Here is a 14,006-nt window from a genome sequence, read left to right as displayed (position 1 = left end):
ATAAGGATAATTATATTTTAATAATCGTTGAATGTAATCAGGCGTTAAAAATGTAGTCGCGGAATTTGACCGCAATTTGCGTAACAATACAAGAATTAAGTGCAAAGAGGATGGCGTTAAATTTCCGGTTTCGTGCCGTTTGCTTAATGAGGTAACGGGTCACAAACTTCCAAATTGCCTTTTAGAATGGTAACGGAAGTCTTTCACCTTCCCTGGATGAGATGGACTTGTAATGAATAAACAAAACTATTATTTTTGCCGTTCTACTTTTTAACGATTGAGACATGGCCCGGAACATCCGCTATGTTATTCCAGAATTTATCTGGCAGAACTTGTTCACAGTTTGACAGGATAATAAATGTACTACCGTTTTTAATATATATATGTACTATCTCATATAAAGAACATGAAATTAGATCACAAAAATTTTTTGGTAAAATTTTTAGTAAAATTAAAATGGATTTAATTAAATAGAAAAAAGTAAATAAAAAAGTTAAAGTTATATCGCGATAAGAATTATCAGTGAAAAAAATAAGTCAATAACGTAATGCATGTGATTTGAATTATCAAAGAGGCTGAGGTATCAAAGTAAATTTATAAAAAAGCGAGAAGAGTTAAATGACAATATTCTGCGTCTTATATTTATTTATTTACACGTAAATATATTTTATATATATATGTATATATATATATATATATATATTATATGTATATATATCACTGTCTCTTGTCGCATTATAACTTTTGACATTTACATGTAAATCAGCTACTTTCTTCTATTCTCCTCGCTCTCACTAAAGCGGCCTATATACACGATCAATATCGTTGCATAATATTACTACATTACATAACAATATTGATTTTAATATCAATGTCACACCATTATTATTAATTAATGCAATATAATTCTATCAACATTATTGATGACGTATAGAAGCCGCGTAACACAGATTCAAAAACACACATCGACGTTTTCATTAGTATTTTCTTCCCCAACATACAATGACATGTAGCAAAAAAAAAATAAATCGTTAGTGAACCGTAGCGTGTAATCGAATATTATATAGCAGGTGAACCTTTTCTTTATAATTAATTCCATTCGTTCAGGGGATCACCATTCTGATGATAGGTAAGACACAAAGGAAATAAGCCAAGCTTCATTACTTCTTACATAAACGTCTTTTTGTCGATTTGACATCGGTAGATATATACCTTCATCACGTTTTTTTCGGTCGTCAAAGAGTAAGATTTTCAAAATTAGTATGCTGTGCAACAAGATATAAATAGGAATTGTAAATCTTGTCATTACAAGAGAGAGCTTGTGATTCAGATTAATTCACAATTTCACAATGCTATAAGGACGCGTTCACCTTGATAGAAAAACAGAAAAGCAGTAGAATTAGAACTCGCTAATAGTCGACAATTTCGATTTTCTGTTTATTACTACCAGCGAGAGTTCTGATTGGGTGCTACTTTTCTGCTGTCTGCTTTTCCGTCAAGATGTGAACACAAACATAAGAATGTATTGATTTTTTAAATCCAATCATTTAATTCAGTAAAATCGTCCCTGTGTATACATATACGTATGTCATGTCAGCAAAAGATTCTGTCAAATCGATTGTTTCTTCTCATCGCAGTGGGAAAACTGTTCGTACACATTAAAATATTAGACTATTCCAACATAAAAATATAACTGATCACGGGATTCAATCAGTGTCTTTTATAGATGAATCAACATGGATTAAGCGGTGAAAGTTCACACGCTTAAACATTATTTACAATAATCTAAAGGTCACGATGGTGTCGTTACAATTTTATTCGCACTGAGAACATCACCGATCTGTCGCTTTCTCATTGGCGTCTTGTTGGTAAATCTTTCCTAATTTTAACTAAAAACGATCTTGATAAAAAGAAAATATATTATTTTTTTTATGATGTAAGATAAAAAAAATGTCATCTACTTTAATTGTAAGAATCAAATATCATTCATCGAATACTCTTTTTGTATCTAAAGATAAAAAATCCGTACATAGTATTGTATTCAAACCACAATTGCAACACACTTTTTACAAGGGTCAAGCCCATTTGCGAAGTTGAGAGACTCGCTTATAAAAACTTCTTTCAATGTCGCATCGCGTTTGATATAAAATTCTAATTCGGGACGATTATAAAAAGTTACTTAAGACGAAGATTATTCAAGCTGGAGAATGTGGAACGTCATATAAATCTACTCTATGAACAGATGACACTAATATATCTCTTGGATGCGGCATTAAAAGAAAACGTTACTTTGGTCATGCACTTGCTATATTGAAAAAAACTTATGGCCTCTGTATGGATATATAAACAGTTTTTAATAAAAAGTTTGTTCCAAATGCCGGTAACTTATTTTCGTATCAACAAATCTGAATACGGACCAAAAAAAAAGTTTCTTCATACGTACATGTCATATAAATACATTATTAAAAATGCAAATGCGTGTCATCTCGAAAGTCTCACAATCAATCCATAAAAAATATTTACTATATACAAGTTGCCGTTTCATCGTTTTGGCATTTATCCTCTCACTAGACGGTAAACACTTTCTTATAGTCCTCTTGATTTGTTTACAGTCGAATTTGAATGTATAATGGACTATCCAACTGCACGGCAGGTAGTTACTCTCATCACTTATGATATACATGTATACCATATTTCTACGTACCATATGAATGATGCGAAAAGCTTTCATCTAAACGCTTTAAGCAACCTGTTTACCGATTAATAGTCGTTAATTATTATAGCACAAGTACGACTACAATTCAGTACTCAGTCTTAAAACAATTTCATATAAGCTTTCCCTTTCGTCATAAAATTTGACTTATTCAGAATTATCATATTAATAGTGTCTTGGCACATCTTTCCTAGTACGTAAATATTTTGTTTATACATATATATGATATTCATGCAATTACGAGCGGTTCGTCATCCGAAAAGCCTCGGATTACCGGACTATCTTCTTCTTCTATAAAAAAAAAAGAAGAAAAACAATTAATAGATTCTTTTCGCACATTGTTTTGTATCATTCTTATCCCTTTTTTTTCCAAATTGCGAGACCACTCACCTAAGCCATCTGTCGTACCAGGGAAGGTGGCTTGTCCTCGTCTCGTATCGTAATGGCTATTGGCGAATTGCGTAAAGCTGTGAGATAGCCTCCTATGTCGAACGATGAAATATCCGAGCGCAGCACCGAGCGCTATAACAATCAAACAGATCGGTATAGCGAGGGATAATATGCCCGATGTATTCATTATCACCGGAAGCTGCGATCCTACGAAACAAAAAAGAGAAAAAATTATTAAAGTATAATTTAAAAAAGCTAATTAAAAAAAAATATTTAAAAAAATGTTAAAGACAACTCACCTGAAATCTGCGTGCTCCAAGTTTCACTCAGTGGACTTTGGTATCCTTCGTTCGTGACCAAACGCGCCGCGAAGGTATAAATCGTATCTGTTTTAGCATCCTTGTAGCGGTAAGGCGGCGGATCTTTGACCACCAAGATTTTAGCAGTTGTTTCGTTTATTGTTCTCGATCCTTCAGCCACCAAAATTTCAAAATACCGCTCAGTATCCTTTCGAATGTGCTCTGGCAAATCCGGTTCTTCCCAGTAAATCAAATATTCCATATTATCATGTAAGACGGTGAGCTGATGAGGCGGCTTGATCGGTGGTGCTATATAGATGTATGGTTGCGTGGGTATAGCATTTTCGACATCTGTGGCTACTGTAATATTGTACGTCCCACCGTACTTGATGGAATGGAACATGTGCTTCATAACAGTTTCGTTAGTTGCTGGCAATGTCACAACTATGTGCTTGTTCAAAATCGTTTCCGTAACAGAAATCTGTAATCGGGAAAAAGATACGAAATCAATGAATATATATTCTTACTAAACAAAAAAAAAAGCATTTAAAAATTTTTCTCCAGTAAAAGAAAAATAAAATCTTCGAGAAATTTTTCGTAGATATAAATCTCAACTTTCTTAAAATCTCTCGCGTTGTCATTTTTTTTTTTAGGAAAATATTTGGTTGCATTATTAACTCACCGTGTAACTGATCATTTCGTCGACTGCTGGACAACTTGACATCCACGAAACGATCATGCTGTCGTTTTTATTCTGCACTGGCGCTACTCGCAATCTCTTCGGAGGTGCACGCTTGCTGAAGTGCGTTATAACTGTAACCGGTTGATTTAAAGGTCCTGCTCCGTAATCTCCAATGACGCCAACGGCAAAACCGTATGCTTCGCACGCTTCCAGATCCTTAATCGTAGCCGTAAGATTAGTAGTGATAAATTTGGCAGCTAAAAATAAAAATAGAAATATATATTCCTCAGAAAGAAAATCAAATATAAAGAACAAAACGACATCAAATAGTAATAAGAAGGTATCGATTATTCCATCTAAGATATTGAAATAATCCTTATATGAAGAAAATAAATGCAAATGATTCCTCACATTTAAAGAAGTCCTCCATGTTGATAGCGTAGTGAATAGCATATTTCCACTTGATCTTCCTGGTACTCTTCGGGGGGTCCCAAGTAAGTTTTACGGTTGTTCTCTGGGATTTCACCAACTGCGCGTCAAATTTACTTATCGTGGGCAACGCAGTGCCGTTCGTCGTGGCTGTCACCGAGGTGACCTTACCGATGTAATTCTTTTTCGTCGCGCCGACTTCAAAAGTGTATTTGGTACCCGGTGCCAATTTGTCGACTTCCATCAGATTGTCCATTGTTAAGACGGTTTGTAAATTTGGATAATTCGGTAATCCTCTGGGAGTGATGTGATATCCGTCCACGTCCTGCATCTTCTTCCACGTCAAAGTGACAGAGTGATTCGTCGTGGCCACTACACGGAGATCCTCAATATCGTCGATGTTAGCCGTGCCATCAAATGTCAGCGTAACAACTTGCGATGAGATTGAGCTATACTGTCGGTTCTTTGCCACAATCCAGAAGGAATAATTCTTGCCCGCCTCGAATGCCATATCGATGGTTGCGGAAGTTTTTAACTGAGTAAACTCTAATGGTGGTATCGGTGGTGTAACGTAGCCCGTATATCCGGCAATAATACCATTAGGATGTAAGGGTTCTCTCCAAGTCACCTCTACACGGGTACCGTTCTTCTGCGCAACCTTTACACTCCACGGCTCGCTTGGTACGCCTTCACCAGTCATCGCCATGTGATACTTTGCCGGTGGAGATATGTCAGACTGACCCTTCGCCTTCACATAGACTGTTAGATTATACTTAGTGAATGGCTCGAGATTATTGAATTGATACTCCGTATCTTCGATCCACTCGGAAACATTTTTCCACGGAGCTCCTGGCATCGCCCGCGCAATTGATGGCAAGAACTCAAACGTCACGTTCGATGGTATTGGCATCCACCAAAAGAGATAGACACTTGAATCATTGATAGAACGTTCATCAACACCCATCACTAATACTTGATATTTGCGCGAGTTATTCTTATCGCAATGTTCCTCATCGAAGCCATCTATACAATCGCGATTACCGTCGCACAAAGCTGCCAGCGGGAAGCAGCGGGAATCGTCGCATGGGAAAAGACCGGCATAGCAGGATGGCGTGGCAGGTAATTCATCCGTGTGACAACCGTGCTCGTCGCTGCCGTCCGGACATTCCTCGACACCGTTGCACATACTCGAGAGTGATACGCATGAACCGTCCTGGCGACACATAAATTGATCGTTCTCTCGGCACGACGTGTGTCCACGTTCACAATGTTGCTCATCCTCGCCGGACGGACAGTCCTTCAAGCCATCGCACACCCACGCGTTTTCAATACACTCACCGTTATAACACTGGAACTGGTGCTCGCGACAAATGCGTGACTGTTGCGTCGTGTGAACCGGAGACGTAGGTTCCAACGCACCGTCCGCATTGCTGCCGCAGCCTATCTCGTCGGAATCGTCGCCGCAATCGTCTACACTGTCGCATTTCCACCAGTAAGGCACGCATTTCTTGTTATTGCACATAAACATCCAGTCATTACAAGAATTTGTCGGTAGTATTGGGATTATCGACGTTGGTAGCGTAGTAGTGATGGTACAATTTACCTCGTCCGAACCATCGATACAGTCCTTGTCACCGTCGCATGCCCATGATTTATATATGCACCGATGTCCATTTTCTTTGGTGTTGTTGCATGTAAATTGCCATGACTCGCATACCATGTTATTACAATCCTTCTCGTCAGCGCCGTCCTCGCAGTCTGGTTCGCCATCACATTTCCAGGATGTTGGTATGCACGAATGATCTGTTTTGCAGGCGATCTCATCGGCCCGACATGTGTTCGGTTGAATATTCTTGGTGCAGTTTGATTCGTCTGAGCCATCCCGGCAGTCATCCTCACCGTCACAACGCCAACGATGTGATATACAGCGACCGTTGAGACACTTAAACTGCGTTTCGGTGCAATTGCTGTACGTACAATTCATTTCGTCCTTGCCGTCCTTACAGTCGCGATCCAGGTCGCACACCCAGTATTTAGGAATACATTTGTTATCATCGCATTCAAAATTATTCGGGCTACATGTGGCACGGTTGCATTGAATTTCGTCTGAATTATCGCCGCAGTCGTTATCACCATCGCACTTCCAGAACTCGGGAATGCACACATTGTTGTTGCAAGCAAACTGGTTAGACGAGCAGGTGCTAGCAACGCGCGGGCATGTTGAGTTGGCGTATGGTCTGATACCCCCCGGGCACAAACACGTACCTTCCGTCATCACCATGCCATCCGGGCAGAGGCAAACGTAGCTGTTAGAAGGCGCGCCCAGACAGATGTGTGAACATGTATTGTTTCTCGCGCATTCATTCGTGCCAACTTGCACGCTGTGCGCGAAGATCTTCAAATCCATCAGACCCGCGATCTGAAAGCCGAGTATCATGTTGATTCCGACTCCGTGATCTTTATCAGCGACAAATATCATTGATTGTTTCCAGTCGTCCCAGTACAAATTGTCTTTGAACACAGCAACCGCGAACGGATGCGAGACACGCGCTTCATTAGCAATGATCTTCTTAAACCTTTTACCATCAAGATCCGAGGAAGCTATATAATCCGCTCGAGCGTCTACCCAATAGATACGTTCAGCGATATGATCAATCGTTATTCCATTCGGCCATTCGACAGTGGGCTTAAGAAATAATCGTTTAACATCCGTGCCATCCAAGTTAGCTCGAGATACTGAAGCGTTGCCCGGTGCCCAATCGGTCCAAAACATATAGCCACTCACAGGATGAACTGCAATACCTCGTGGCTTCTGCAGATTGTTCGGCCCTAATATTGTTCTGCGCATTCTGCCCATAGAAGGGCCAACATCTGTTCGGATGATCTGTATTCTCATCTTAACACCGTCCACAAAATATAACACATTGGATACCCAGTCAAAAGCCATTCCCTCGATGGAACTCAAATCGGTCTCAACAAGAATCTCAGGATAGCTAATTCCATTCAGACACTGTCTACCGATCGTATCATTTACGATATCCGCCCAATATAAACAATTGTTTTTCATATCGAATTCGATTGCAATAACATTCTTTAAATCATGCACAGGTAACTTCTCCAATTTGTTGTTATCCATCAAATCGATTCGTGTAATGTGTTCTCGTTGGGCGACCAATAAAAAGTCTGGTCTTTCATCCATCGGACATGGGATCTCATCGGGTTCATAATTTTTCGCAAGGCCGCCAGTACAATCATCATCGGATATCTTTATATAGCCTTTCGTGCGATTATAAAACATACCGGGTTGACACGAGGTCGGCACGGCGTATGGATCATAATCGGGCATGGTTTTGTTGTGGATGCAATGATATGGATTCCCACTGGGTATGAAACCGTAAGCACACTGATAATCGTTCGCGTCGCATTGACAGGTCTCCAATCTCACTGGTCGATCGTAGTTTACGCCTTGATAACAATTGGAGCGCAAGGCACGTCTCTGATACGTTTCCTTACGTCCTAACACGCAAGCCATAACCGGTTGGTCAGTGCTCGTTGGAGACCAAAACTTGTAATCGTCTTCTGTGCATTCTCTTTCAAATACATGTCGTAGATCAATCTTGATGATAAGCCACTGATGTTGTCCACTGTCCGATCCGAACATGGTGAATACCGTGGTATTTTCTCCAGGTTCCGTCATGAGACCATAAACACGCAACAGCTTTTCGTTGAACTCGTACGTCTGCCATGTCTCGCCCTCATCCGTCGAATACGAGATATCTCTAGTCTCCCCGCGCGATTTGAAATACTTAACTGCCACCAATAAACCTCCGTGATCGCCCATGTTAAAGAAGTAATAATCTTTTAATACTTGTTTCCACGTTAGACCAGCATCTCTAGATACATAGAGTGCGGGATGACCCTTCAAGTTAGACCCAATGACGCCAGTCGCCATTATTATCCCAGGTGCCGATTTCGAGCTCATAATGGTGGCGGATCTCGTCACCGGATACAATTGACTGAATCTCTGACTCAAATGTAACGAGCAGTCTTTTCCACAGTGAATGTAGAAGCCTTCATGATTCGCTGCTGGTGCTTTAAGACTGTTCCAAGTAGTGCCATGATCGAAAGTAATTAATGATTCCAAGTGTTCTGGTCCGATAGAGCTTGATTTTGGAGTGCCTTTGACCCGCGATGCTATATATATACCTCGAAGACCTTCGACCTTATAGAGATCCGTAAATGTCTCGTCAGCCACATCACTGCGCAAATATAGAATCGTATAAATATACAGATGAATTAAGAAGACATTAACAAATTTAAAGAAAAAAATTAAATAAAATAACGAAGAATTTTTGAAACTTGTCATCTTATTTTCAAGTTTGACAGTTTTCATAGCAATTATAAGTTTGTAAAATTAAGTTTGTAAAATTTTTAACTTTATTTTTAAAAAGAATGAATATCCGTTATATTTTATTACTCACTTCAACCAGCTGTCCTTCCAAGTACTGTTGGGGAAAAACGTGAGGATACTCTCTAGAGACAATGTAAATATAGCTTTCTCGTGATCTATAACTTCTGACACGTAAAGATTGATCATAGTGTCGCCGTGCTTCACAGCGATAAAGACTCGATTAAATGATACATCTACAATATGATATTCCTTGCAATCCAATTCCGTATTAAAATGCGCTTGGACAAATGTCTGATTCTTATAAGAGACAAAGAGATCCTGATGTTCCGTTCCATTCTATTAAAAAAATATATAAATAAAACAATGTTCAAAATGAAAACAGTTAAACTCTGAATCTTATAAGAGATTTCACAGGTAGCATCTCTCTCGTCACGGTAATCCTTACCCTTTTCTTAACTGCAAACATGAAATCGCCTCTGATCTGAAAATCTTCAACATTTTCAATGACGACAATAAATTCCTTTCGTATAGACAATCTTGTTCGCAATTGATTATTTCCTCTTATAAACGAGGATATATTTCGCAGATCCAGTTTCAAAACCGTATTCGTTCCATCAGGTTCCATGCGTTCGATTAATAACTCACGATAAGGAGACCAAAAGAAAGCCTTTACGTATTGATGAATTGGTGTCCAGGTAAATCCACGATCGATTGTCAACCACAACTGAAATCGAAGTGTTCCAAAGTCAGAAAAAAGAATTCTTGTATGACTATTTTATATTCTTTAAAATAAGATAACAATAATGGTAATATGTACATTCAAAATTTAAATAATTGTAAAATAATAATAATAAGTCTTATACCTTTCGCGATGTATCGACTTTGTCTAGTGCGACAAGTATCCGTGGATCTAATTCGAAATACGAGACTTCATTTGGATGAAACGACAACGAGATCCTCAGAATTGTTTGACCGTTATTATATGTTATGAAGATTAAACTATTCAGACTGTCCATAAAGACGCACTGCAAAAGAAGGGAAGTCTCGCGAACACTCTTCAAACAATAGAATTGGAGATGCGCCAGGAAAATATACCGGCTATTTATTTTGTAAGAAACGTTTTTGTAAAGCGGAACTCACGTGTTGATAGTACTTAGGATGATTGGTGAATTTGTCTACAACAGCATATGCGGCATCGGCCTCAGACGAAATCCTGAAGTGTTCAGTCTTATTCTCGAAGCTATCACCATAATCATAACTGATGTACACAGCGCTAGGTTGGTTCGGGGAAGAGAATTTGCCTCCTTGGAAGCGTACCACGGGCGTACTATCCCTCGCTAGACATATTATTACATTCGAACCCTCCCCAACCCAATGTACCATCAATTGTTGATGTGAATCATTTAAAGGATTGACCTGTAATGATAAGAAACAAAGCTTTTTGTTAGAAAGCATTAAAAACATCAGATATAGATAAACTTTAACGTAAAAATAAAATAATATTTATCCTCGCATAACGATATAATAAATAAAGCGGAGATAAGAGATAACCGATAAGAAGTTTCGATAAAATAAATAAATACAGAGAAGATAAATATGCGAACAATCGTCGCAGTATGTAAAATCAGCATGATTTATTAGTAGGTGGATACAAGATGTACGTGCGTGTAACGCGACAGTTTCAATAATCGTAATTGTAGCTGAGCGGATATATAGCAGAAGATGAATCAGAATATTCATTCGTGAAAAATCCTCCTATCTCCTTCTATCAGTTGATCCCCTGTCAGCAGTTAATATCACGTTACTTTGGTCAACGTCACATGATGTTATAAACGTTTATATAAAAAGAACAATTAGAGACACAAAGCAGTAAATAATTTAAGACATTGTTGCGAATAATCTATAAAAATGCAAATGAAATGGGTATCTGCAGAGAATTACATAATTAGCTTTAAAATCGGAAGGAGGGAAAATTCCAAGATTGAAAGTCAGATAGACCGGCAGTAAACTATTCTTATTTTAAGATCGTTTGAAGTAATGTCTTAAAATACTAAGACATTACTAAAGGCTTTGTAAAGGCTGACTTAAAGACATCTTAAGGAGATTCTAAAGTAACAGAATTATCGACAACATTACAGATTAAAAGATATTCTAAACTGACTGTACAAATTGTAAAATCACTTTACACAATTAAAATATGCACGAAGAATATGCAAGATAAGGTCGAGTTAACGAGAAAATAGAAAAAAGTAAAAATTACATTTAGTATCACTATAATATTTTAATTATTTTTTTTTTCGATTTTCTCGTTAAATCAACCTTTTTTATGCGTGTTTTAATTATGTGAAAGAATTTTTTTGGAAATGTTAAAATTAACATATTTATATTAATTTTTGCATGTCCTAGAAAAAATCCACTATATGTCCTTAAATTAAAATTAACATTTTATTTTTAATACTGTAATAATGCACAAAAATGTTTAGAAATTGAAATCATTTATCATTTCCGTTATAATACTTACCATTAGGGAGTGTAAACTGATATATAAAGAATAGAATTTTTTAAATCTTATCTCTCCGATTCTATTCCAGTTTTTTTAATGTAGTACTTTGATGCCCGTACTTTAATCTCGGTTCTTACTCTTCATCTTTTTCTAGTTCTAAAGATTAGATAAAAAACGAAGAATAAGTTGAACCGAGATTCAAATTAATCTACATTGGTGGAAATGGGCATAAGCCACTGAAAGTATAGCTTAGTCTCATTTGTACATAAGTAAAAATTACATATTGAACAACATTCAGGGCTTAAAATGTGTGTATTAAAAATTTTAACTAAAAACAAAAATATATGGAGATGTTATGCTCAATTTGTAACAAGAATTAATGAAATGTATAATTAAAAAATAAAATAAAAATTAAATAGTACATATGTATATTTATATGAACTTTTGTATTATTTCTGTACTCTGACTTCATTTTTCTGAAGTTATACCGGCCATAATTAAGTTAAATATTAAAGTAAAAGCAACTTATGTTCGTTATTATCAATGAAGATTAACTGTATTCTCGATTTCATTTATTCTTCATCTTTTTCTGATTCTTAGAACTAGAAAATGATAAATAGTTAATTGAACCGAGTTAAAAATTAAACTACATAGAAATAGGCATTAATTCCTTTTTTTTTGTATAATTATGCAAGAAGAATACTGTAGGATAAAGCATATCGTAATTCCCTAAATAAAAAAAATTTAATTTTATATTAACTTCATAAGAGATAAACTGCACACAATATGTATGAGCTTGCAGAAACAGAATAATTCACTAATTAACGTCATAAAAAAGTACAGTTAATTACTGTTAGATTCTAACAATAATTAACTGTACTTTTCAATTGGACATAAGAGTGAACGTAAAATGTAACGTGTGTAACGTCAATTTGAAATAAAACAAAAAAATAAAGGAAACGTAATATTACATAAATATTTATTATACTGTAGCTGATTAAACGTATTGTTAGCGGGAAATTCTTTAGGTGTACAACTCGTTATCTTCTTAAATGACAAACTGCGCTTCCTTTGTTATCAGAAAAATAAGCAGTCAAGTGCATTCATGCGTTCATTATTCTCATACGTATCGCAAGCATGACTAAGCGTACGCGAAGTAACGTAAGGAAAATATATAACTATGCAGAAAAAAAAAAAAGAAATTCGATCATCATTGCCAAAAATCACCTTCGACAAAAAGGACCTTCAACGAAAGTTTGCGCAGTTAGTTAGAATAATGACGGAACAAGCTTGAAGTCCTAAAATAATAAGTGTTCGAAATAACGGCAGCGGGCATTCCGAGTATCGTCTTGTTTACAAAATCCCGGACGGTCCGGAAAACTCATGACAGCGCAGTCTATTAAAAAAAGATAAAAAAATATTGAGAAAACAGAGGAAAGATTACAGTAACGGTTAGTGACCCCTCGGTAGTGTCAGTGACGGCTCCGTTTCTCTCTCTCTCTCGTCCGAGATTGATTAAATTTACTCCGGAAGAGAGAGATAATACGGCAATTATTGCCCCGGCTTATTCACGCCGCGCACAAAGGTCGCGCTGTACGTCTCTTCCGACGCGACAGTCCATTGGGAAAAATTTCGCAGGACGACACGCAATAGCCAGCAGAGGGCGGAGAATGAACGCGTGTGTGCGTATGACACATTTATTTGCGCTATAAGCTATAATGCGGTAGGACATTTTCATCGCTCGCTCTTATTTGCGACGGGCGAAAAACAGTCGTAGAGAAATCATCATCATCGTCATTATTATCATCGTGTTCGCCACCGTCGTCACCGCAGCCGCCGCCGCCAGCCGGTCGAATTGCGACGCAACGGCGGCGATAACGGTGGCGACCTTCGGACGATCGAACGATATTCTACGCGTGCTCGTACCTTTGCCGTGATGTTTGGACTATTGTTTGGATGCTGAGGCAATGGTACGTCTCGACGTGTACGTCCAAATGATGTTTCTCGATCGCTGTCATCCTGGTCGTATAGATCCACGCTCCGTCTATCAATAATGAGCGGCTTCCTGTTTTGCTGATCGTTATTCCCCGCAACGTGCAGCCGCTTCGCCGCGTCACCGTACCGTACACCGTAATCGCACTCCGTTAGCAGAACCAGATGGAGGATTAACGCGAAGTAATAATAGAGGGCCGTACTCGACCGACCGGCCATCTTGCCTAAGACTGACTCCGCTCCTGGCGGAGCGGGTGTATTATACTTGAATCATGAATAACGCGTTTATGTTAGACACGCAATTCGCGATTCGAGCGGTCGAACGTATCACGATGGTCGCGCGTGTAGATGGCGCCACGAATCTATTAAAAAAATATATATGTACAAATATTTATTTATATTAAAAATACAAATTATTTATATTGAAATTTAATTCATCGAGTTAGAAATAATTGTATTTGGTTTACGAAGAAAACTGTGTACGAATGAAGGAAATATAAGCCTTCGCTCCTGCTGTAAAGTGACCTCTGAATCTCTGATGAATCAGATGAATCAATCATATTACACAATATTATTGATCGTCTGGC

General features: G+C 37.8%; 1 protein-coding gene across 1 annotated transcript; it reads right to left on the bottom strand.

The window, feature by feature from the left end:
- Positions 1 to 635: 635 nt before the first annotated feature.
- LOC108755414 (sortilin-related receptor-like) lies at positions 636 to 13,682 on the bottom strand. The gene is made up of 10 exons (XM_018498384.1): positions 13,354 to 13,682; positions 10,065 to 10,340; positions 9,788 to 9,949; positions 9,370 to 9,648; positions 8,995 to 9,260; positions 4,496 to 8,772; positions 4,085 to 4,341; positions 3,403 to 3,883; positions 3,104 to 3,310; positions 636 to 3,004 (listed from the first exon to the last, which is right to left on the bottom strand). The coding sequence occupies exons 1-10, from the start codon at positions 13,636 to 13,638 to the stop codon at positions 2,943 to 2,945; spliced, it is 6,552 nt and encodes a 2,183-aa protein (XP_018353886.1). The 5' UTR covers positions 13,639 to 13,682; the 3' UTR covers positions 636 to 2,942.
- Between the last annotated feature and the right edge of the window lie 324 nt (positions 13,683 to 14,006).

This window comes from Trachymyrmex septentrionalis, unplaced genomic scaffold (genome assembly GCF_001594115.1).
Source record: "Trachymyrmex septentrionalis isolate Tsep2-gDNA-1 unplaced genomic scaffold, Tsep1.0 scaffold87, whole genome shotgun sequence".
NCBI classification, from domain to species: Eukaryota; Metazoa; Arthropoda; class Insecta; order Hymenoptera; family Formicidae; genus Trachymyrmex; species Trachymyrmex septentrionalis.
The sequence above is the reverse complement of the archived record's forward strand: the minus strand, read 5'-3'. Positions and strand labels throughout refer to the sequence as shown.